This window comes from Dermacentor albipictus, chromosome 8 (genome assembly GCF_038994185.2).
Source record: "Dermacentor albipictus isolate Rhodes 1998 colony chromosome 8, USDA_Dalb.pri_finalv2, whole genome shotgun sequence".
Classification (NCBI taxonomy): Eukaryota; Metazoa; Arthropoda; class Arachnida; order Ixodida; family Ixodidae; genus Dermacentor; species Dermacentor albipictus.
The window spans coordinates 19,329,322-19,353,612 of NC_091828.1; the positions used below are offsets into that span (position 1 = coordinate 19,329,322).

A 24,291-nucleotide genomic window follows, 5' to 3' on the forward strand; every position below is an offset into this window, starting at 1 on the left:
CTCAATATTATCCAGCTTAGATTGATTAGTTGAAGTTTATGGGTCCCACACAATTTTTGCATCTCCATAATCGGTCGAATCAAAGTTTTATATGCCAGGCATTTTACTTCAGCGGTAGCATTATGAACATTTCTTCTAAGTGACTAAATCAAAGTTTTATATGCCAGGCATTTTACTTCAGCGGTAGCATTATGCACAGTTCTTCTAAGTGACTACAAGGCTTTCTAGGCCTTGATAGATATGTAAGCAACGTGCTCATTCCAACGCAAATCCGAGGTAAGCTTTAAACCCAAGTATTTATATATTGATACTCTTTTTAACGCGACACCTTCAATGGAATAAGCGTAATCAATAATAGTTCGTTTTCTAGTGATAGACGTATAAACCGTTTTGTCAGTTTAAAAACATTTGCCGGCTGTCACACCAATTGTTTACCTTTTGGAAATTTGAATTTAAATCCGTCTGATCGGCATTTGGTTCAATACGGTTATATAACAGCAATCATCTGCGAAGAGTCTGATGGGAACTGTCATCTCGTGCGGCATGTCATTGAGAAATAATAAAAGTAACCGGGGGCCCAATACGCTTCCCTGGGGTACTCCAGGCTGTACAGGCGAAAAGACTGGTATCCCTCACATGCGATAAATTGGTCTCTATGGCTTAGGTAGGACGAAAACTATTCGGATAAGCGAGGGTTCTTGAATATAGTTTTAATTTTTAATAGCAACTTTGGCTGCGACACCTTATCGAAAGGCTTGGCCAGATCCAAGAATTTTATGTCTGTTTGGCCTCGGTTATTTATTGTATATGTGAGATCATGAACAGCCTCAATTTGTTAAGTCACTGTAAAGAGTCCCTGACGGAACCCGTGTTGGCATTTGTTTAGGATATGATAGTTGTCAAGGTAGACGGACGGACGGAAACAACTTTAATGGAAAAAGGACCTGCGAGGTTGCCAGCCCGGGCTCAGGCCACCCGGGCATTGTGTGCGGTGAGGCATAGCCTTTCCACCGCTGCCCGGGCCCGCTGGATAGCCCATAATTGGTCGTGTAGTTCTGAGCTAGTCAGAGCGCTTAGCCATCGCTTCTCGAGAAGGTCCGGTTCTATCTTGTCCTCTACGTATACAGAACCAATCTGTGTGCACTTCCACAAGATGTGTGCCATGTCTGCGTGTTCGTGTTTGCAGAGCTTGCAGCTTGCGTCTGGATATTGTGTTGAATTTATTCTGTTTAAGTGTACTGGGTTTCGGAACGTTCTCGTTTGCAATCTTCTCCAATCTGTTTCTTGAGACCTGTCGAGTTGTTTGTGGGGTTGTGGGTATGCTTCTCTTTGTTTCGTGTAGTGTGTCAGTATGTCGTGGTACGTGACCAGTCTGTCACTGTCGTCTTTTATCGCCTCTTCGTCGTCGTCGCCTCCTCCGTCTTCTCCATCGCCTCCGCCGCAGTCCTTCCCCCTTCCCCGGGGGTTGCGGGGTGTTGGGCCGTCACTGTCCGTGCCGCGGTGGGTTAGTGTTCGCGCGACTCGGTGGGCCTTCTCGTTGAGGTTGGGAGGGGCATTCATGGTAACTTCTCCCATATGTGCCGGGATCCATTTGAGGTACTTGGGTGTAATTGTGCCGTTCTTAAAGTCTTCTGCTCTGTGGTTCAGGATTTTGGCCGCCTCGGTGGAGACCCAGCCCTTTGTGAAATTCCTAATAGCCGTCTTCGAGTCGTTGATTATTGTTCTGTATTGTTGCCGACCGCTGATTATAGCCAATGCGATTGCCGTTTCTTCCGCTGCCTCCGACGATCTAGTCCTTACGGAGCCCGCAGCCACGGTCTTTCGTTTCGTGCATACGACCGCCATTGCGAAGAGGGAGTTACCTTTGTCAGCGCCGACACCTACATTGTCATCCCTGTTTCGGGGGTACCGCGCGGCGTCTACGAAGAGCCCCCCCTCCCGCGCGCCGTGATTTTTGAGAATCGTTTTCGTGCGGCATTTTCTTCTCTCGACATTGTGCACGGGGTGCATGTTCTTCGGGATATTTTCCGTGTTAATTGCGGCTCGGACGTCTGGGTGAATCTGCATCTTGCGGCCGTTCATTCCGTGGTAGTTTATGCCAATCTTTCCATGATTTCTCTGCCCGCCTTGGTTCCGGAGAGTCTTTCGAGTTGCGCTATTCTCTGTGCTTCTGGGATCTCCTCCAGCGTGTTATGCACCCCTAGTTGTAGTAACCTTTCGTTTCTTGTGTATTGGGGGAGACCCAGTGCTGTTCTGTACGCTTTTCTAATGAGCGCGTCGATCCTGTCTTTCTCGGCCTTGTTCCAGTAGACGAATGCCGCCACGTACGCGACGTGGCTGATCGCGAAGGCCTGAACGAGCCGTACGACGTTTCTTTCCTTAATGCCCCTCCTGTTGTTGGAGACTCTCTGTATTAGCCGAATGGCCGCCATGACTTTCTTTTCCAGGCGTGTTATAGTTTCCGTGTTTGTTCCCCTGGCTTCGATCCAGAGACCCAGGACTCTAATCTTTTGGACCATGGGTATCTCCATGCCTTTCCTCGTGGTTAATCTGATTCCCCTTTTGTGTAGTTCCGCTACGCCTCTGGACGGTTTGCCGTACCTCCTGGGGCGGTAGAGCAGCAGTTCCGATTTTTCCGGTGAGCATTCAAGTCCTGTGCCCTCTAGATGATTTTCGATTGCCTCCACCGCCCCTTGAAGTCTGTTCTCCATATCACCCTCGCTTGCGTCTTTCGTGGTCCAAATCGTAATGTCGTCTGCATAAACGGTGTGATTAATGCCTTCTATTCGGTCCAGTTTTTCCGATAGTCCGATCATGACGAGGTTGAAGAGCATCGGTGACACGACGGACCCTTGCGGCGTGCCAGCGCTGCCCATGTCCACCTGGATACTCTCCTCCTCCTCCAGTCTGATTCTGGCTGTTCTTCACGTAAGGAAATTTCGGATAAAATTATATGTTCGTTCGCCCAGGCCGAGTTGCACGATTCTGTCGAGTATGGCTGTGTGCTTGACCCTGTCAAAGGCCTTCTTTAGATCAAGTCCAAGTATTGCTCTCATGCCCCGTCCCGTGGTATCTATGACTTGCTCCTTTAGTTGTATCATTGCATCTTGTGTAGAGAGCCCTCTTCTGAAGCCAATCGTGTTGCTGTGGTACAGGTCGTTTGACTCCAGGTAGCCGTTAACTCTACTCAGGCAAGCGTGCTCCATCACTTCAATCTGGGATCCAGGTCAAGTAAACCTAATACACTCACTAGAAATGGTTCAGAATAACTCTACTCGTTTCATTCTTTCTAACTATAATAGAACCGCGAGTATCAGTGCCATGAAATCTAGCCTCAACCTACCGTCCTTGTTATCACGTCGAAAATTGTTCCGTTTGTGCCTTTTTCATAAATTATTTCATCACCCGCTGCTACGCAACAAACTTATTTCTCCGCCTCCGTATGTATCACCCAGACTAGACCACATTCATAAGGTTGACATTTCATTTTGCAGATCGAACGCTTTTTTGCAGTCATTTGTACCACGCACTTCCAATGAGTGGAATCACCTCCCCGCCTCGATAGCCACTATCGCAGATCACCAATTATTCAAGAATGTCATAGCTAACATTGTATAACTAGGAACCTTTTTTTTCATATTGTTCAACCTGTACTCACAAATGCCTTAGCTAACATTGTATATCTAGGTGCCATTTGTTAAATAGTTTTGTTTATACATATTCATATACATAATTTTCTGCACTAATAACTCCTGTTTGTTGAATTTACCCGTTTTTGCTTGTAACCACTCCCCTCTATAATGCCGTAATGGCCCTGAGGGTATGATTAATAAATAAATAAATAAAATAAATAAATGCAGGAAGTGAGAGAGATCGGCCGCATGTTCTGTATTTCTAAGGTTTTACCCGGCTTCGGGATGAGGATCACTTCGGATCTCTTCCATTCGTCCGGTATCCCGCAATTCCGCCAGCACTCGTTGATGTAGTCTGTCAAGCGGCTCGTTGCCTGGTCGTCCAGGTTCCGGAGCATCTTCTTGGTCACTTTGTCGGGGCCCGGAGCCGACTTGGTCTTGATGGCCTGCAGGACCGCCTTGATTTTTTGCTTCAAGGTAGACCTAATAGTTTCTTAGATATTATATGTTTAAGTATTTCGAACAAGTGCTAGTGAGGGATATTGGCCTATAATATTTAACGTCTGATTTGCTGCCACATTTATGAATTGGGATAACTTTAGCACGCTTCTATGCGCTGGGAAAGGAGCATTCGTTAATAGATGCCTGAAAAACTACAGTTAGAAATTTAGAAACCCACTCTGCGTACCTTTGTAAAACTTCAATAGGAATTAAGTCAGGACCGTACTTTATTTAGTATTCATGTTGAGAAAGAGGTTAAATACACCCTGTTCGTCAATCTTTGTATCTTGAAAAGGCGGCCTTTCAGCTTTATCTGTAAAATCTGGCACGAAGCCGTTATCGCGTGTGAAGACTGACGAGAAGAAAGAGCTGAAATCCTGTGCCTTCTTTAGAGCGCTATCTCCAGTTTCATGCGAACTAGAAGCGGCTGAGGGTTATTATATCGCCAAAATCTTCCGGGGGCGTTTTTCAGAAAAGATTGTAATGTGACATTATAGTACCTATCTTTAGATTTTTTGATTAGCCCTTTTACCTCGCGACTCATACTAGAAATGGAGCTTTTGTCAATTGACCGGCAATTCTTTAAAGACGCCTTTAGCTTCCGTTTTAGCTTTCTTTTTGCATGAATTATCTCTCTGGTTATCTAGGGATTTTTTCGTTTAGTTGTTTTTAAACGTTTAGGAACAAAGCTTCCCACACAGTGCTCGACCATGTTTGAAAATAAATTCCATAGGTCGTCCCCGCTTGCACCAGAGTGGACAAGGCCTAGGAATTTATCTAACGATACTTTGAGGCAATCTAAAATAGATACATCATCGGCTAATGTAAAATTGAAGAACAGTATTTTTGACGCATGGACAAGTTTGCGCACAGACAAATTTAAAGACGTCACTACCATTTTATGATCCGAAATACCATCATCGATGTCACAGCTCATGATAAAAGAACATACTTGATTTGAAACGAAAATAACATCTAAAAGCGTTGAAGTTTCTGCGCCCACTCTTGTGAAGCCAGACACAATTTGAGTCAGATTATAATTAAATGTAGCATTTAATAACTTATCACGACTCCGTACTTCGGTTCCTCCTGAAGAATTCGACGGCCAATTAATGCCAGCCAAATTAAAATCGCCCGCAAGGCATATCTTGTGATGTGGATGCACGTGCAAGTTCACAAAGATTTCCAAGTTTTCTAGTACTTCTACAGGACAGTTGGGAGGCCAGTACACACCACCGATTAGGAAATTATGATCACTCAAGGTAGTTTCAATCCAGACTGTTTCGAGATTGCTTGGATCATTAATTACCGAAAAGGAATGTCATTATTCAGAAGCATAGCTACCCCACTCCCTCTAGTGCGCAAATCCTTTCTTATTGTGGAATATCCGAGGGGCGTTACTTCGACATCAGTCACATCCGGGTTCAGCCATGTTTCTGTTATCATTGCATCTGAATCGTGCTCTATTACAATGCTTTCTAGGCTATTTTGTTTGTTAAGTACGCTCCTTGCATTCAGGTTAATGATCTCAAAGCATGCAGATTGATTTTGGTCGAGTCAGTCGGCACCCGAAGCCGAACGAAGCGCTGCCGCAGGAGCGCACATTGTTAACTTTTATCTTCTCGAAAGCCCATGTCGCCTTGGCTCCGATTTTCCTCTCCCCAACTGTCGACTTCTCCAAGTTTTTCCGAACAGTAGCAACTCCTTTAAAAAACTACACCAAGAAACGGGAAGTCTTGCTCTAAATCACTTGACTTCAAAGGTATAGGTACACGTGACAGGCAGTCGGCGTCGCCGTGCTTCTATCTGGATCGATAAAACACTGACGTCGTACTCCAGAAGGCGGAGGCTCCAGCGAGCGAGGCGGCCTGAAGGGTCCCTAAGACTCGCAAGCCAGCACAGTGAGTGGTGGTTACTACTCTGAAAAGGTCTACTGTACAGGTAGGGTCAGAACTTGCCGATGGCACAAACGAAGTCGAGACACTCTTCTTCAGTCGAGGAATAGTTTACCTCCGCCTTGGTCTGACTACGGCTCGCATAGGCTACTACTCGTTCGGCGCCGTCTTGCCACTGGACGAGTATAGCGCCGGGAGCCACGTTGCTGGCGTCTGCATGAATTTCTGTCTCAGCCTTGTCATTGAAATGCGCGAGTAGGGGGGCTGTTTGCAGCCATTTCCACAATTCTGTAAATGCTGCTTGTTTATCATCCGTCCACTCGAAGGGTAACCCCCGTATTCTTCAACCCGCCTTCACTTGAAGCTTCTCCTCGACTCAGCGAAGTTGAGGCAACGGGGCTTCCTTCACTCAAGGCGCCGTTGCGTTTCGTGAACACTACTCGACCTTTCCTCCGCCAAGGAACGCCTCGAAAATGCGCCCTCTACTCAAGTGAAGTGCACCGACCGAGAAAAGCGTCTGATATCGAGACTAGTCCTAAATCTGCATGCCAAAACTACAATTATTTAAGACAAATATGTGTTTCCGTTAATTCATCTTCTTAATCAAACTATACACCGCGCAATGCTCAGCTTTAGCTCGGCAACACTGCCACTGTGAGCGTTCGACTGATAGAGCAAGCAGGAGCGGTGTTTGAGGTCTGGCAACAATCGCACCCCAATAGCTGAGAGCATGGTGCATGGTTGAAAACCAAGATAATTTGCACCGGTATTTGTCCGCTGGTCTTTGTTTCCTAGTGTTTCATTGATGACAGACGTTGCGGTTGTTCATTGCGGTTATGATGGGTGATTTTGTCCGTGTGTGCATCGTGACCGAGCCTGATTGACTTCCGAGGCCACAGGTGGAACGGCCGATGGGCAGCTTTGTTTACCTTCAAGACCGAATGGTGCTGAGAGTTTGCTCAAGGCAACAACAGGACAGAAAATATGGGTGAGTGAGCTATTTTCTCATGCAAGCACGGTATGTTATTGCGGTTTTCGTGAGGTTGCCGTGGCGCTGTCTATAAACCGTTTCTGATGTGCACAAGCATGATTGACTCCAGTTGCTCATGCTGCGGGCATTAGCATATGAAACGTAATCGAGGCAGCATCAGTTTGTGCAAAACATTTTTTTGCTAATGGGAACTTCTGGCAGATTCCGCACGACAATCTGTTGTTGGTTTCGCTTTTTGGAACAAAAATGTAGAAGGTACGGACTGGCGCCTGCATCCAACGATCATTCCAGTATCACGTATGAAATTTTTCATTAGAGGAGAAGCAGTTATAGTATACATGTTGCAGAATGCGTATATGGTTGAGTGCGTAGCTCTGGCAGGTTGAAAAATACAAGCGTTATTTTAGTTGTTTTAGAAGCCGTCGTGTTCAGTCAGTTTGCTCAAATTGTACCACATATGGTGAAGGAACCAGCACTGGTACCTGCATTTCCAGTGCTTCCTCACTGCACATATACACTACGCAATGCTTTAATATTCCGAAAATTCACTTGTCAATTGTTCATCACCGGTATTTGTTTTTAGCCTTAATTTTTTCAGCGTGCTATGTGGCAGCAACTGATGCACGTTCCATAATCTGTGCTTTCAAGTTCACACAATGGCCACATTTCTTTAGTTGTGCTACGTCTTTTCATTTCCGTTGCTTAGGCACACTGAGTCTAATTAGTGCGCGAACGCCCTGTCTACATAAAATTTCTGGCATTCTGGTGCAGGATGTGGGCCTTGGAAGGACCAGCTGATGAAAAAAAATCAACGTCTGTGCTGCACAGCAAGGATTCTGGCAGACTTGAAAGCATCGATAGGTATGGTGCCTGCCTGTTGGAATTGCACCAGCTCGCTTCCCTCAAAGAACCTAGATGCTGAAGAAGCACTTGACTAACCTACCCGGTAAATAGTCTGTGCTTATTTTCATAAACTTTGTAAAAATATTCATGTTACGTGTCCCCACATTCACAATATGACGAAATAGACACCGTGTTATGTCGAACCACAAACATGAAACAGCCATGCCATAATGAAATCAAATTAACATTTTATTCCTCTTCAGCTGCCATATAATTTTTGTTTTAAATAGCATGAATATGATGGGCGAAGTCATCAGTTACCCGTGGTGCGTTGCAGTTGCGAGGGGGGCTTTTTGCTGCCCACAATTTTTGGCGCAAGACTTTCGTAGCATTCGTAAATGGCAGTTCAGTATTTAGTGGTATGCTGAAGCTACTTTAGCATGAGCAAGTATAGATTAAAAATATGTCATCGTTTTGATGGTTGATCTCAGCTTCTCTGAAATAACGGTAGTAATGCCCTCTATACTATATTTTTCAGCATTATCATTGTGACAGTCTGCATCACCATTTGGCCTATTTTGGGATCCTACAAGACACGCTGCTACCCTGGGTTTTCCACCTCGGTCAATTGCTGAAGTTCTGCAAGCCCCATTGAAGCCAACTGTCATCCGCATCCAATGAAAGAAACTAATTGTTTCGGCCCTCATAGTTCATCTTAAGCTGAAGCTGGAAGCATGGTAGAAACAGCATATATTCAGAAGGATTTACCACTGAATGCCGTCGGGTGGCTACACCCGACAGGCTACTGCCTTGAACAGAGATGGTGTTTTATTCTAGAATATATTGGTCAGCAGTACTACTCATTCTGTTTATATCCTGAGAAGCAAACAAGCAATGACCTTAAAGACACCATAGGAGAAATAACTTGTGCTTACTAATTGAATTAAAGAAATGAAAAATTAGTGGCAATGCAAGTTGATAAAAAACAACTTGCTATATGTGCGGAACGATCCCAGGTCTTCCCATTACGCGTGCGATGCTCTAACCAATTGAGCTACCGCTGCGCAGTTTTTCCATCTACATTCTTGTGTATTTACATTTCAATACTACTACTAGAACTAGACTAATTTATAATTTGTTTAATTCAATTAGTAAGTACAAGTAATTTCCCCTGTGTTGCCTTTGGTGACTTTGCTTGTTGGCTTCTCATGACATGATTATTAAAAATCGCGCCCCTCGCTTAACCCCTTTACTTATCCATCATTACTGCTTCTGTTTGCAGGAGAAGAGGTCACGCTGTATTTGCATACTATAAAAGTACAAAAAGACGAGAATAATGTTAATTTATTCTTCTAGAACAAAATTGGCACTTGGATTGGCCAGAAATTATTAAGGGGTACTTACTGTCTTAATAAATATGACTGAAGAAAAGACATCTAGATGAAAACTGCAATGACTTGAGCTAGAGCGTGTGTATGAAGGCAAATCCATGCAGTCAAACTGCTTTTAGTAGTGATGTTCGAGCTAGTAGGATGTCAGAAAAGTGATCGATGTCTTAAGCAGAATATATTGACGGCTATTATAGTGCAGCAGGACATTCACTGGAGCTCTCCTCCACTTGCACACCAATGCAAGCACAGCACACACAGCACAGTTGGAAAGGCAGTTGCTCTTCGTACGTGTGTTGGCAACCTGGTTCCTGCATAATAGAAGGGGTTGGTGATAAACATACAATGACGGTAAAAAAGGTCCATGAAAACAAGCCTATAGGTACTGTATTCATGTTATTTGGTTTTCATTTCGTAATAAAACATTCGTTTAAAACTTTCGTGTTCTAGAGCGCGATATTTTTACAATAGTGAGATCATACTGCTTTTATTAATTTTTATTTGCAAAGAAAGATTTATCAGCTTGTCTGCCGCTTGCGCATCAAGATCGACATACAGCGATCTAATATTTTCACAATGAACGCTATAGAGAGCTGGAATGTTCGCAATAAAGATATGCGAGATATATCTGCTACAACTCGCTATCACTGTCTGTATTAGGAGCTGTCACTACACTGCTACACATTTATTTATCGTAATAAAAAATAATATTATGTACAAGAACTCTACTCTGTTGTATTGTTATTCTGTCTGTTTTGTTCAAACAAAACAGTACATTCACCTGTGTATACATGCAGGTATAATTCTGAATGCCATTTCATGGTTGCTGACTTCCTCGTTCAGTACGGATCTTCATAGGGATGATAAGCTAAATAAACTGAATGGTTTGAACCAAGTATTACGTAATTGTTGCTTATGACTTTAAATTGCACCTACTGCACACGGTCCGCGCGAAATTACAGTACATTTCTTATTTTTCATAGCGCAACTAGCTTCATCAAATAAAAGAAAATGGCAAAAATTAAAGTGAACGCCCCTGAGCGTTTACAGAGATGCTCGCTTTGCTGCGGTGCGCTTCGTCGTCCTCCGATTAACGTAGGCAGTGACGATACCCGAGTACAAACAGCGCCGACCGGGCGACCGCCGGCGCTCGCGCAAGCAATACGCGCACTAATGACAGGAATCCTCGTAGTTGTTTTCTCTTGATAAGTTCGAAGTCCGCCGCAGTTATGTATCGTGCCGGGGCTTGAACTGATGCGGCTTTGTACGATCAGCCGCTAGAAACACGTGAATGCACTGACGCCGATAATAGTTTAGGAGCACTGGTACGAAGAATGCCCGTATGCAGGTCACCAACTCGATCATGCACGGAGTAAGACGAAAGTCACTGCAATAGCTGGCAGTCTTCTTCACATGACGTCCGATCTGTCTCGGCGCCGCAGTGGAATAATTCAGGTGCCGAAGCGCTCCAGAGGACTGCACCGGTCCCTAAAACGAAGCCTTTGAAAATGCGTAGCACGGTTAACCTAAGAAAAGTTACGGACGCAACTGGCGTCCATCGGAAAAAGCTGACCAGGTGAGCGACAGATCGCAAGGCAGCCGAGTTTACGCACTAACTTCACTCGAGGAGCGGTTCAAGGTAGCTGCGAGGCTACCTTGAGATTCTCGAGTAAAGCGCTCGAGCTGTACTTCACTCAAGGCGCGTTTCAAGTGGAGGGTGATTTGTGGAACGAAAAACCGCCCTCAAGGAACATTTCAAGTGGAGGGTCAAATTGAGGTGCGTTTTTGAATACGGGGGTAAATCTTGGCGTGTAAATCTCGTTAATGGTTCAGCGATGCCTGAAAATCCTTTGACAAAACGACGATAGTAAGCGAAGGGACCTAAGAAGCGTGAACTCCCTTCTTGTCAGTTGGGCGCGCGAACTCTGCGATGGCAGCTAGCTTCTCGGCGTCTGGCCGAACACCGCAGGGGCTAACTACGTGTCCGAGAGACTTGAGCTTCTGAAAGACAAAATGATATTTCTCAGGCTTGATAGTCAGATTGGCTTTGCTGATGGTGATGAGTACGTGCTTGAGTCGTTCTAGATGTTCATCAAACGTCCTCGAATACACCACAACGTCGATTGAGCAGACTAAGTACTTCTGCCATTTCATTCCACTGAGCATAGTGTCCATCATCTGCTGAAATGTGGCACGTGTGGAACACAGGCCCAATGGGAGGACTTTAAATTCATATAATCCATCAGGCGTTACAAGTGCTGTTTTATCTCGGTCGCGCTCATCTACTTCGATCTGTCAATATCCTGACTTAAAATCCAAAATAGGTGCGAAATTGGGCGTGGTGTAGGCGGTCCAGAGCGTCATCGATCCATGTCAGGGGATAAACGCCGCGTTTGGTGACACGGCCAAGACGTCGATAGTCTGCACAAAAACGTCGTGTATTGTGTTTTTCTTTTTAACCAACACGACAGCGGACTCCCATGGACTTATGGACGGCTGAATCACGTCACCACTGATTATCTCTTGAACCTGACACTTAATAACATCTCTTTTTGTAGGCGAAACGCGATACGGATGTTGACGAACCGGTGCTGACTCGTTCGTAGGAATAGGATGATTCGCAATGGAGGCGGGCCGTACTTTATACTCGGTAGAGAAGCAGGCAGAGAAATCATTGACAAAGTCGAGTAGTTGCTGTTTCTGTCCTTCCGATAAGCCAGAGTTAATATGAATGCGATCGCTCAGGTTGACCGGCTTCCAATGAATTAGACGAGACAGTTCCGAGCGAGGCGACATCCGTGACGGCACCAATTTCATGGAGGAAAGCAACGACTGTACCTTGCGGTATGTGCTGCTTCTTCGTGGTACCGTTATGCCGTCGTCGACGATGCGCAAGGTGTAGCTCTCTATGCCAGCGTCGCTTGCTATGGCTTTCGCCGTAGAGAACGTCACACTCCATTTTTCCAGGTTGATTATGGCTCCATTTGCCTGTGAAAAGTCCATACCGAGTATCAAGTCCCTCAAGCGGCTTCGCAGAATAATGAAGACCCCGACGTACGTAAATCCGTGAATATTTTCTGGAGCCGCGCATCTGCCCAAGGGAATTAGTATATGGCCTCCAGCAGTATGGATCTGCGACCCAGTCCACTGCGTAAAAACTTTCGTTAAATTTGACGCAAGCTCTTTGCTCATAACCGAGCTGTCAGCATCAGTGCCAGTTAAAGCGGTGACTTCTTCGTCGTCTATGGTAATCAGTATGTCCGACGTTAAACCCTGTCGTTGATCACCGGAATGCGCCTGAACGTGGTTTCGTTGTCGTCGGGATGGAGGATATTCAATGCGTTCGGGGTCAGCAGCCTCCCCTCCGGAGGTCGCTTGACTCAATTTTCTGGGTTTGTAGGACTGGGCGAACGACGTCTCGAGGAAACACGGGACTGGGCGATCAGTATCGAGTGGGGCTCGATGCCGATCGCCGATCGCCGATATCGATCGCTACCGATCGATATCGGGGCTCGATACCGAGAACGGAGCTCGTGCCTTCACTGCTCGAATGAGTTATCACGACGCGCGATGAAGTTCTCTATCTCCATAGGGCGCTCACCAGGTCCTAGACGAGGAGCACCTGGAGGGAACCCACGGACACCAACGAGCCGATAGGGACACACCCTGTAGACGTGGCCAGCCTCTCCGCAATGAAAGCATAGGGGCCTAAGGTCAGGAGCCTGTCAGACGTCGCTTTTCTGGGGCCTCGACTCCTCGATGGACGGTGCACCGCGATGCCTGAATTCTACTTCCGCTTGTTCGGTGGGGCGAATGACGTTTGTGGGGCCGTACAGCGACGGTCATCGTACCGCGTCCGCATAAGTTATTCGGACTGGCTTCCGCCGCTGTCGTACCTTGTCGCGTTCAGGAGCTTGGATGACTTGCCTTTCTCGTCACGCACTATCCCTGCCAAAGAAATTCGTGCTGTCGGCGCGTCGGTGACCTGCATTTTCTAGAGCTCTTCTCGTACCACAATCCTCATCATTTCACGCAGGTTCTCGAGGTGGTTTCCCGAAGTCGTGGTAGGGGGGCTGTTTGAAAGTTCCATCACGTTGCGGTCGTATTGTCTGGCACGCTGTTGAAGTGCCCTTTCCATTGCTGTCGATTCAGCAAGGAAGTCCGCAAGTGTTGTGGTGGATTTCGAAAAGGTCTAGCAAATATCTCTCGCTTCAGGCCTCGCATCAGATACCGGACCTCCTCCACTTCGGCCGTTGAGGCATCCTCACGTCTCAAAAGCCGAGCCATATGTCTTCAGTATACTTGGTGACTCTCTCGTTCGGGGCTTGGAATCTTGCCCCTATTGCCAACTCCGCTCTCTCTTTCCTGACCATTTTGGAGTATGTGGCTCTGAGCTGTCATTGAAATTCGTCCCACGAAGGCAATGCCGTTTCACGGTTATGAAACCACATCTTCGCAGTGTCTTGAAGCGCGAAGTACACTTTGCGCAGCTTGCGGTCTTCGTTCCATCCATTGCATTCGGTGACTCGCTCGAAATAGTCTAGCCAATCTTCCGTGTCTTCAATGCCTGCAGCTGGTTGATGACAAACTGCGCCGGCTCAACAGCCGCAGTAGAAGACGGTGGGCTCGGGTTCATTGTCCGGATACGGTCGGGCAAAAGAAGGTGCTCAGGTTGGAGCCCTTGCAGACGGCGGTTGGTACTTACGGGCCCAGGGGTAATCTCTACCGGAGACGCATTTCCAATTGCTAGTACGTACAGCGGGGCGTGGCACTTCCGGAGACGACGAGCGTTTGCGCGCATGCGTGAGTAAGAGTGGGTGCGAGAAGTAAATGTGGGCACTTTTGCTCCTTGAATATAAGACTCCGCCTAGGCACCTTGGAGGAGTCTCTTAGCGCATGTTGTATGCGCTTGTCCCTAGGCGCGCCGGCAGAAGTCGCGAGGTGCCGTAGTGCTGAATCTAGCGTCGCAAGTTGGTGGCACGACGCAATTATATTTATTCAATCATGTTTTTGCTAATTAAAACAACGTGTCACCATTTCGCAGTATTGGCAGTGCCTCCAAGACACCAAAGCGACAACGGGGACATCAAAGCTAGAAGCCGGACTGGTCCGTGGGTTGGGGCTCGCAGAGGCCTGCGCGTGCCAGGGGGTTTTCGCATAAAAAATTGGCTTTCCGCGATAGCGGCCAGCCGATCTTACACTCCCCTGGCACGCGTGGGTTGGGGCCTCCGCGGCCCCAACCCACGGGGCGCCCTACTTCCAGCTTTGATGCCCCCGCTACCGCTTGGGTGCCCCGGAGATGCTGCGCCACCTGCTTTAATATAACTTGCAGCGCTCTCCTGAGGCCTCGGTTTGCCGGTTACATGTGCTCTCCTGGAGCAGTGCTTGTAAAAAATGCAATCTGTCGTCGCGACTAACAAAGTGACCCACGATTATACAACACCAGTCAGAACCTTGCCCCTTCGGAGACAGTGATCACCAAATGGGGCGTTCGTGCCCACTGCCTCACCGCGTGGGCAGTCAGCCGCGGAGCGTAAACAAACTCGACCCCCCTCCGCCATGCCGTCACACCTATGAACAAACGCATGCTACACGCGCAAAGAAACTTCACCGTAGCACCCAGGCAGAGACACATATTCAAGGAGCAAAGGCCCCCAGATTTCCTCTCTCGCATCCGCTCTTACACGCGCCTGCTCAGAAACATCGAGCGCCGTCAAAAGTGCCACGCCCCACTGTACCTACCAGCAATTGTAAACACACCTCCCGCACTGCTCACAGGAGACGTGTCCGGGGTACGCTGCCTCTACGGCAATGGTGTCATGCACCGCGCAAATTTCACGAAGTAAAATTTCACGAAGACAAATAACTTAGGCTCGCCGAAACAAAACAGTCTTCTTTTAATGATGGCCGACACTAAAAAAACCCTGGGGCACAACTGCGCCCTTCGTCGTCTTCTTTTGGGCGATCGGGGCCTGCAGTTGGCAGCTGACTTCTGGCGACCGGGACTCGTAGTGGGCAGCTTCGCGTCGATATGTATATATACCAATGCGTCTTTCTGTATTCCAAATAATGTTCCGTTCCATGTTATAATTCCATAATATAGAGTGGCATGTTGTAAAAACCGTTAAGAACACAGCAAGAAAACTGTGAATCACGAAACGAGCTCTATTGGGCGAGCCTGTGCCGACAATAGCAGGTCACACTCAAAGCACAACGACAGCGCCGAGCGCAATCGGCGATCGTCAAAATATAATGTGCGAGGAAAGCGCTTCGACTTTTATACATGACTCATTTAACGTTATCTTGTAATCTCCGGTTTCCGGGTCGGCTTCAGAAAGTACTGCACAATACGTGCCGCGCGTACAACCTGATTACACAAAGTTCGGCGAAAACATGCATAAAAGATGAAATTAATGGTGACATTCGAGTAAGTTTAAAATTATGAAGGTGCGTCTTGCGCTCACTCGTAACTTAAGTCGATAGCGGGCGAAATACAGTTCCCACAAGGTTAGATTAGCACAAGTGTCAATAATGTTTTGCTATGTGACAACATAGGAGATTGTATACGGAACACACACACACACACACACACACATACACACACACACACACACACACACACACACACACACATATATATATATATATATATATATATATATATATACATATATATATATATATATATATATATATATATATATATATATATATATATATATATATATATAAGAAGACACAATGTTGTTCTGTATGTACTTTATAGAGAACACAATATTGAATTCAGATTGTAGAGCCTATGGGGGATAGATGATTCTTTGTTACACATTTGCTGGTCTACTCATCTGGATTTTCAAGGCTAAGTCCCTGAGTAGCTATCAACATTTACCCCTTCCTTAACATCCGGAGGTTCTCTTAACCTTGGAAAAATAAAACTTATGAACGGAACGGCTCTGTAGCCCATGTACCTCCTGACACAGCATCCCTACCTTGAAAAGAATGCAATGAAGGAGCAATCCCTCATCAACAGAGCGCTAGCCCTTGGATAGAGTAACACTGCCACCAACAACGGTAGATTCTGGAGGAGTGCAGAAAGGTCGCGCGACTTGATCGCTTGGTTTCTAGCCGGATGGTATTGAGGAGTTCTATAGGTACCGTCCGCTGGTGTGACTTTGTGCATGCCCAATACCCCCCGGCCCGCTTACGTTATTTCGTGCTCCTTTTGTAGTATTTTGTTTAAGCCCGGATATATGGCCTCCCTTAAATATCGGTATGCTATTTCTAAAATATCCCTATCAACATCTGCTTTGAAGCTGTGTGGTGACAGAGGCCGCCAAACTCTGTATCTGGCTATAGCGGTACTTCTCTGCCCTTGTCACCTCAAGTCAATGTATTGAAACGAGGTGTCTACAGAGTTTTCGTTAAGCAAATTATCATGAAAAATGCAATCGGTGTCACCCATCATTTGTGACGGAATAAAACGTACTCTCATCAAACAAGATTATAAATTACACTGAATAATTATGTGGTGTTCTACCAGGCAGGCAGGAACCAGGCGGTTGCAGGGACAGTATGCAAAGGGAATTGCTTTATTCCATTGACAAGGTGACTGACGAGCACCAGCGCGGCTGGGCCGCCGACTGTGATAAGCTGGGAGGAAGTGCGCCGGCTACGCTCGGCGCCGCGGTATATAAGCTCTTATCAAAGGGGTGTGTCGCAGTAGCGCACGTGTAGGTTATCGGTAGACGTGCAGCCACTACAAATTACAGAATCGTGCGTGCATGATTATTGCACAATTCCAATGATTAATTTCACACCGCACCAAGAAGATGCAAACGCGTCCCTGAGTAGCTCAGTATTCCATTTTACCGCGAAATTGGGGTCGCACATAAGAGTTGCTGAATGTATTGGACGTGTGCAAAAAATATACTAAAAAAAATCTAACTCGTAATGTATACTGAAAACGAAAAATTTCCCAAGCTCCTTTTTCTCTGAAATAAAACAAAAATTACCACAGGGAATACTATATATTTCTTTTTTTTTTGCAAGAGAATAACAGCAAGTATCACTACGGCAAGTCCGAACAAGATTTTATGCTGCAACGACCCGGAAAGCATGGATTATTTGTTTCCGGCACCCATTGAATCTATACCGGTCGCAATTTGTTGCAAAGAACCATCATATTTATTACCCGCCGTGGTTGTTCAGTGGCTATGGTGTTGGGCAGCTGAGGACGAGGTCGCGGGATGGAATCCCGGCCACGGCGGCCGCAGTTCGATGGGGGCGAAATGCGAAAACACCCGTGTACTTAGCTTTAGGTGCACGTTAAAGAACCCCATGTGGTCGAAATCTCCGCAGTCTTCCATTACGGCGTGCCTCATAATCAGGAAGTGGTTTTGGCACGTAAATCCCCAGAATTTAATTAATTTATTCAAATTTATTAAGTTATACGGCTATTGAGACGGTAGCTCTAGTTGTCATAAAACTAATGCTAAGCAAGCTACCTAACTACGTCGTTTTGCCCATTTCTTTCGCAGAAGCCAAGGAACCGAGTTCGCCGTAAGTATAATATAACAGCCTAAAACTCAAAAGGCAATGAATGCCCCGCTAGAGCTCTTGAACTTCGGAACCTTCACCCGAATTTTGTTGTAACGCCCACAGATTGCATTTGTGCTTCGAAAATTTGTCTTTGAAGGAGCGGTGCAATGCGCAGCAGTCATGAAAGATATCATATGTTTGTTATCATAATTCTTTAAAAGGTACTTTTATTCAGAATGTGCAAAACAACGGCAGCTATATGTGTGTGAGTGTATCACTCAAGGGAGCGCCAGAAAACTGAACGAATAAAAAATGCTGGCTCTCCCGTAATCGAGATTAGATGTAAGCACGAAATGACCACCGGCCAAACAGATTGGTTGGGGTAGTTACGACGACTACTCACAACCATCTCGCAACCGTCCCTGGCGCGCCGGAGACTGACGGCCCGCTCACGCGGCATAGCGCCATCTCTCGAAGGAGGTGGCGCGGAACTCGTGCCGCGGAGCTCACGGACCGCTGGCGTTCAAAAAAGCACAGGCAACCCTGCCTCAGCGCCGAAAGATGACGATCACATGTATGGTGCACTGCATCTGCCTTTTCAACGTTGCTATTGTAAATGACAAACTTCAGCGTACGAGAAGTTACAGCTTGAGTGATATTGCGAAAAAACATTAGAAAGAACTCAGAAGCAACATTTTTGTAACTTGTTTCCCTAGTAACTAGCCTATGTAATGCGTTGCTGTAGAGGGCCAGAGACCACATTTTTGAAAGTTTGACTGGTTGCCCGGACGATCTCTTTTTGGTCTCGCAGCGATGCCCGGTTAACGGCTCTGGTTTTTGCCTCATAATCACTTGAAGGTCGCCGACAACGGGAGCAAAAAAGCATTTCATGCTTAAAATAAAATCTTGAGAAAGACACAAAGGAACTAGAAGGGCTCTCAAAAACTGACCCGATTTCATAGAAACGACGGCCCGTCAAGACCATGCGGAGCGTATCTAGAGTATTCGGGCCGGATTCTTCACAAACTGCTTTGAAAGTTGCATAAAAAATAGGGAAGAGGAAATGTTCGCGTCTAATTTATTGATTCCTTCTACGACAGATCCATACATCTGAAAATAATTCTACATAGTTATTAGACAACTAATTATGCTAATTAGGCTAATAACTTTTTTTACTGAAATACATATGCAATTAATCTCAATGGAAGACTCCAAGCGCACCATAACCTGAACTCCATTTCTAGAAATGTAAAAAGTTGTCGCGGCGAATTTTTCCGTCCTAATGAATTGCGGCAAACTTCACACGGAAAAGCAAAACTGAAACGTCTGATAAGCGCAACTTTGACGCCCACAGTAGACGCCCATCAGGGACGTGACTCCTTGTGCTTCGCAGGTGGGCGAGCACCAAGCAAGCTTCCTTATTGTTCAGCGGCGATGGTCGCTTCATGCTCGCACTAAAATGAGGCGCCATGCTACATAAAATGGGGCGTGGAACCGGCGAGATGGCGGTGACCCTTACAAGTTTTCTACTGCTCACGCAGGTGTTTACGGCGAACCTTTCCCTGGCGGTTCTTCCTCACGGATTACCCTTCGACGACGTATGCCTGGAATTGTTCGACAGCGGTTCTTCGTCTTCGACAGATTTGTTCGAGGCCTTCAAGCTACAACAGTGTCCAGCTGGTGACGAATTTGGACATTTTCCGTTTCTGAGCTGGCAACATTGCCAAGAGGGCGTTGACGCTGTCAAGTGTCAGCTACAAAAGCAGCGGAGCAGCACTGTGACGATGGGGCGTGGAACCGGCGAGATGGCGGTGACCCTTACAAGTTTTCTACTGCTCACGCAGGTGTTTACGGCGAACCTTTCCCTGGCGGTTCTTCCTCACGGATTACCCTTCGACGACGTATGCCTGGAATTGTTCGACAGCGGTTCTTCGTCTTCGACAGATTTGTTCGAGGCCTTCAAGCTACAACAGTGTCCAGCTGGTGACGAATTTGGACATTTTCCGTTTCTGAGCTGGCAACATTGCCAAGAGGGCGTTGACGCTGTCAAGTGTCAGCTACAAAAGCAGCGGAGCAGCACTGTGACGATGGGGCGTGGAACCGGCGAGATGGCGGTGACCCTTACAAGTTTTCTACTGCTCACGCAGGTGTTTACGGCGAACCTTTCCCTGGCGGTTCTTCCTCACGGATTACCCTTCGACGACGTATGCCTGGAATTGTTCGACAGCGGTTCTTCGTCTTCGACAGATTTGTTCGAGGCCTTCAAGCTACAACAGTGTCCAGCTGGTGACGAATTTGGACATTTTCCGTTTCTGAGCTGGCAACATTGCCAAGAGGGCGTTGACGCTGTCAAGTGTCAGCTACAAAAGCAGCGGAGCAGCACTGTGACGATGGGGCGTGGAACCGGCGAGATGGCGGTGACCCTTACAAGTTTTCTACTGCTCACGCAGGTTGGCTCTTTTTGCTCTTTGAAAGCGTCTCGCTTTATTTTGCCGGTTCCACCCCAACTGCTTTATCTTACTTTTTCCTGTCGGAGACGCGGTTCTGTGGTGTCGAATCGTGTGCATGTCAAACGGCACTTTTCACTTTTTCGTAGCCCGGCATTTTATCTACTTATTTTGCTGCTTTGTGGCGGAGATATTGAGTGTAACCCAGGTCCGTCAACTGCTGAACAAATCCAAGAACTGTTAAAGGGTCAAGGTGCAATACTTTCCAAGTTATCGCAGCTCACCGCAGACGTTACTGACGTTAAAGCTCGCCTTCTTTCGTTGGAAACTAAGCTAGCAAAGATCGACACAATTGAAAAAACCTTGGCTAACGTTGAAGATCAGCAGCGACAAGATCATGATGCTTTGGCAGGCATGATTAAAAAATTGGACGACTTGGAAAATCGTGGGAGGCGCAATAATTTGCTTTTTTATGGCTTGGCAGATTCTAATGCCAATGAGACGGCAGCCCAGTCTGAGGAACTCATAATAAGTCTGTGCACTGCGAAGCTTGAATTGCCTTCGTTAGCTATTGAACGTGCGCATAGGCTGGGTAAATTCTGCGCAGGGAAAAATCGGCCCGTCATTGTTTGTTTCAATTCTTGTAAAGACCGCCAAGCCGTGCTTGCAAAAGCATTCAAGCTCAAGGGATCGAGCGTTTCTATATCTGAAGAATTTTCCCGTACTGTCCGTGATAAGCGAAAAAAATTATGGGCGTATGCCAAACAAAACAGCGAAGAAGGCTTGAAACCAGTTCTGAAGTTTGATACGCTTCACTTGGGGAGCAGGCGCTTTCAATGGGACGGTAAAGCCGGCGTTGCACGGGAGCAATGACAAATTACTGTTAATGCTGCGATGTGCCCCGTCAGCGTTCTGTTAGTCAACTGCCGCAGTGTCAAAAATAAAATTGAAGATTTTCACTTTTTTCTTCGTACTATCCAACCGACCATTGTTCTGGGAACAGAATCTTGGCTTGATCCAAATGTCGCAAGCACTGAAGTATTTCCGGATACGTACGAGTGTTTTCGTCGTGACCGCTGTACGCGTGGTGGAGGGGTGTTTATTCTTGTCCACAATAGTATCCCAAGCGTGCAAATGGAATTTCCGGATAATGAAACTGAATCGATTTTTTGTAAAGTAAGGCTACTCAATGGGAAAGCAATTGTTCTTGGGTCATTTTATAGGCCTCCTGGTCCTTCTGTAGAACCACTAGTTCATTTAGGCAATTTTCTTGAAACTATTAAGAATGAATGCCTTGTTCTAGGGGGGGACTTTAACCTTCCGGATATTGACTGGTCAGCTGGGGAACCAAGGGATACTGCTCGAGGGAGCCTATACTCAACTTTCTTTGATATTTTAGATCAGAATACTTTTTATCAGTATGTGCACGAGCCATCACGCACTGACGGAACAGGTCACGTACTCGACCTTTTGCTCTGTAACGTGCCTGATGTTGTATACAATGTACGGGTGTTGCCAGGTTTGAGCGATCACAACGTTGTTCTAGCAGATTTATCAGTTCAGTATGTGAAGGTTGCAAAAACACCTAGTCGAAAGATTTATGCCTACAGCAGGGCCAACTACGAGGCGATTAGCGCTGCTTTCGAGTCGTTCTTTCCAACTTTTGATGCACTCGCAGATAATCTAGATATCGAACAACTATGGAATACCTTCAAATTGAAATTGTTCGAACTACGTGAAGCTTTTGTCCCATCACGAGTTATATCAAGTAGGCGAGCTCGAGACAAACCCTGGTTTAACACAGAGTTACGTGCCCTTGTTCGACGACAGCGACGAAACTATCAAAGATATAAGGCGTCTAATTCGCCAGAGCATTTGGCCTTGCTGAAAGCAGCAAAAACTGAATTTAGGCAAAAGTCCGACATCGCTAAGGACTTCTATTTCTTTAATCTAGGAGAAAGACTTGTCAGGGATACCAAAGAATTTTGGAGGTACGTGAAGCGTAATGGCAAAGACAACAGATCAATACCTGCTTTGAAAAATGAGGAAGCTATTATTCATGATAATGAGTCTAAAGTTGAAATTTTTAGCCGTTATTTTTCATCTGTCTTTTTGCCGTCTAGCTCACGTACTGTCTGTTTTGAATTACCTGCTGAAATAGACCCCATGCCAGAAGTTACCTTTTGTGTCGATGGTATCCGTAAATTATTAAAAGATGTGAACCAGGCTAAGGCATGCGGCCCTGATGACATTCCTGCCGCTATCATACGGAACTGTGCGGACGCGTTATGCTTTTATTTTGTCCGGATGTTTCAGAAGTCCCTAAATGAAACTGATATGCCAGATGATTGGAAGTTAGCGCGAGTCGTGCCCATACATAAGAGTGGGGTGCGTAACTCCGTTCAGAACTACAGGCCCGTTTCCTTAACTAGTATAACCTGCAAAATTATGGAGCATGTAATATATAGTTGTGTTATGGACCACTTAACTAAGCATAATCTCCTAAGTCCCTGCCAACACGGTTTCAGGCGTGGTTTATCGTGCAATACACAGTTGGTAGAGTTTATTCATGATTTAGCCACGGCAGTTGATAAGCAACAAGTTGTGGACTGCGTTTTTTTGGATTTCAGTAAAGCGTTTGATGTAGTCGCACACAGTCTCCTGCTCTCCAAATTAAAAGCTTATAACTTGGATGGTAAAATAATAGCGTGGATTGCCGAATATTTGTCATTGCGGAAACAGGCTGTGGTTCTGAACGGTATATCTTCGCAATATGCATCAGTTACGTCGGGAGTTCCCCAAGGCTCAGTGTTGGGGCCACTATTGTTTTTGTTGTATATCAATGATATTTCAGCTGGTATACAGTCTTCATTCAGGATGTTTGCCGATGATTGTGTTGTTTATAGAGTCATAAATGCCATTTCCGATTCACAAATCCTGCAAGTTGATCTAAACACTATCGCAGACTGGTGTGTGCGTTGGGATATGTCGTTAAATATAAATAAGACTGTTCACGTCACCTTTACAAGAAAACGAGCTAATCATCCCTATAGGTATAGAATTCATGATTCAACTCTAAAAGTAAGCAAGGAATTTAAATATCTAGGTGTGTTTTTCACTTCTGATTTACGATGGAACAAGCATGTTAACTATATTGGAAATAAGGCAGCATCAGTCTTGGGGTTCTTGCGGCGCAATTTTAGTCATTTACCGAGTAACTTGAAGACGCAGTTGTACTTTAGTCATGTACGTTCAATACTTGATTATGGATGTGTTTGTTGGGACCCACACACATCTGAGCTTATAAACAAATTAGAAAAAATCCAGAATAGGGCAGTTAGATTTGTTCTTGGTAATTATAGCCGGCAGCTTAGCATGACAGAAAGCAAACTTAAACTTAAATGGCAAGAGCTGAAGGATCGTAGAAGGCATATTAGATTAAAATTTTTCCACGATATTTATTATTCTAAAACAGGCATAATCCGCGATAAATATATCCAGGCACCACATTATATATCTAGGCGACTTGACCACTGTTTGAAGGTCAGGGAATTTTCTTGTAGGGGTGACGTCTTCCGTTATTCTTTTTTTGTTAGAACTGTTCGAGATTGGAACAGTTTGCCATCGACCATTGTATATATTACAGAAAATGATGCTTTTTACCACGCATTGAACTAATTTGTTGATGTATTGATTAAAGTTTGTAACCTCCCTGCTGTAATGCCCTACGGGGCGATGCAGGTAACTAATAAATAAATAAATAAATAAAATAAGGCATGATATTCCTAAGCGTCTACTATGGATGGGAAATTCAATTGAATTCTGGGGCCTTACGCGCAAGGTCCAGAATATGATTACGAGGCATGCGGTAGTGGGGAACTCCGGATTAAATTATACCACAAGGGGATCGACCCCCAATGCTTGTGACAAGGGTGTTTTTTGCATTTCGCCACCCTCGAAATGTGGCCGCCGCGGCCGGGATTCGATCCTGCGACCTCGTGTTTAGCAGTGGAACCCCACAGCCGCAAGCCACCGCGGGGGGCCATGGGCGTGAAA

General features: G+C 45.9%; 1 protein-coding gene across 1 annotated transcript in view; it reads left to right on the forward strand.

Moving 5' to 3' along the window:
* Window positions 1-24,291, forward strand: part of LOC135919575 (uncharacterized) — a 135,738-nt gene that overhangs the window by 21,545 nt on the left and 89,902 nt on the right. Inside the window, exon 3 of the mRNA XM_065453492.2 lies at window positions 17,788-17,809. Within this exon, the coding sequence (XP_065309564.2) occupies window positions 17,788-17,809 (22 nt within the window). The remainder of the gene's footprint in view (window positions 1-17,787; window positions 17,810-24,291) is intronic.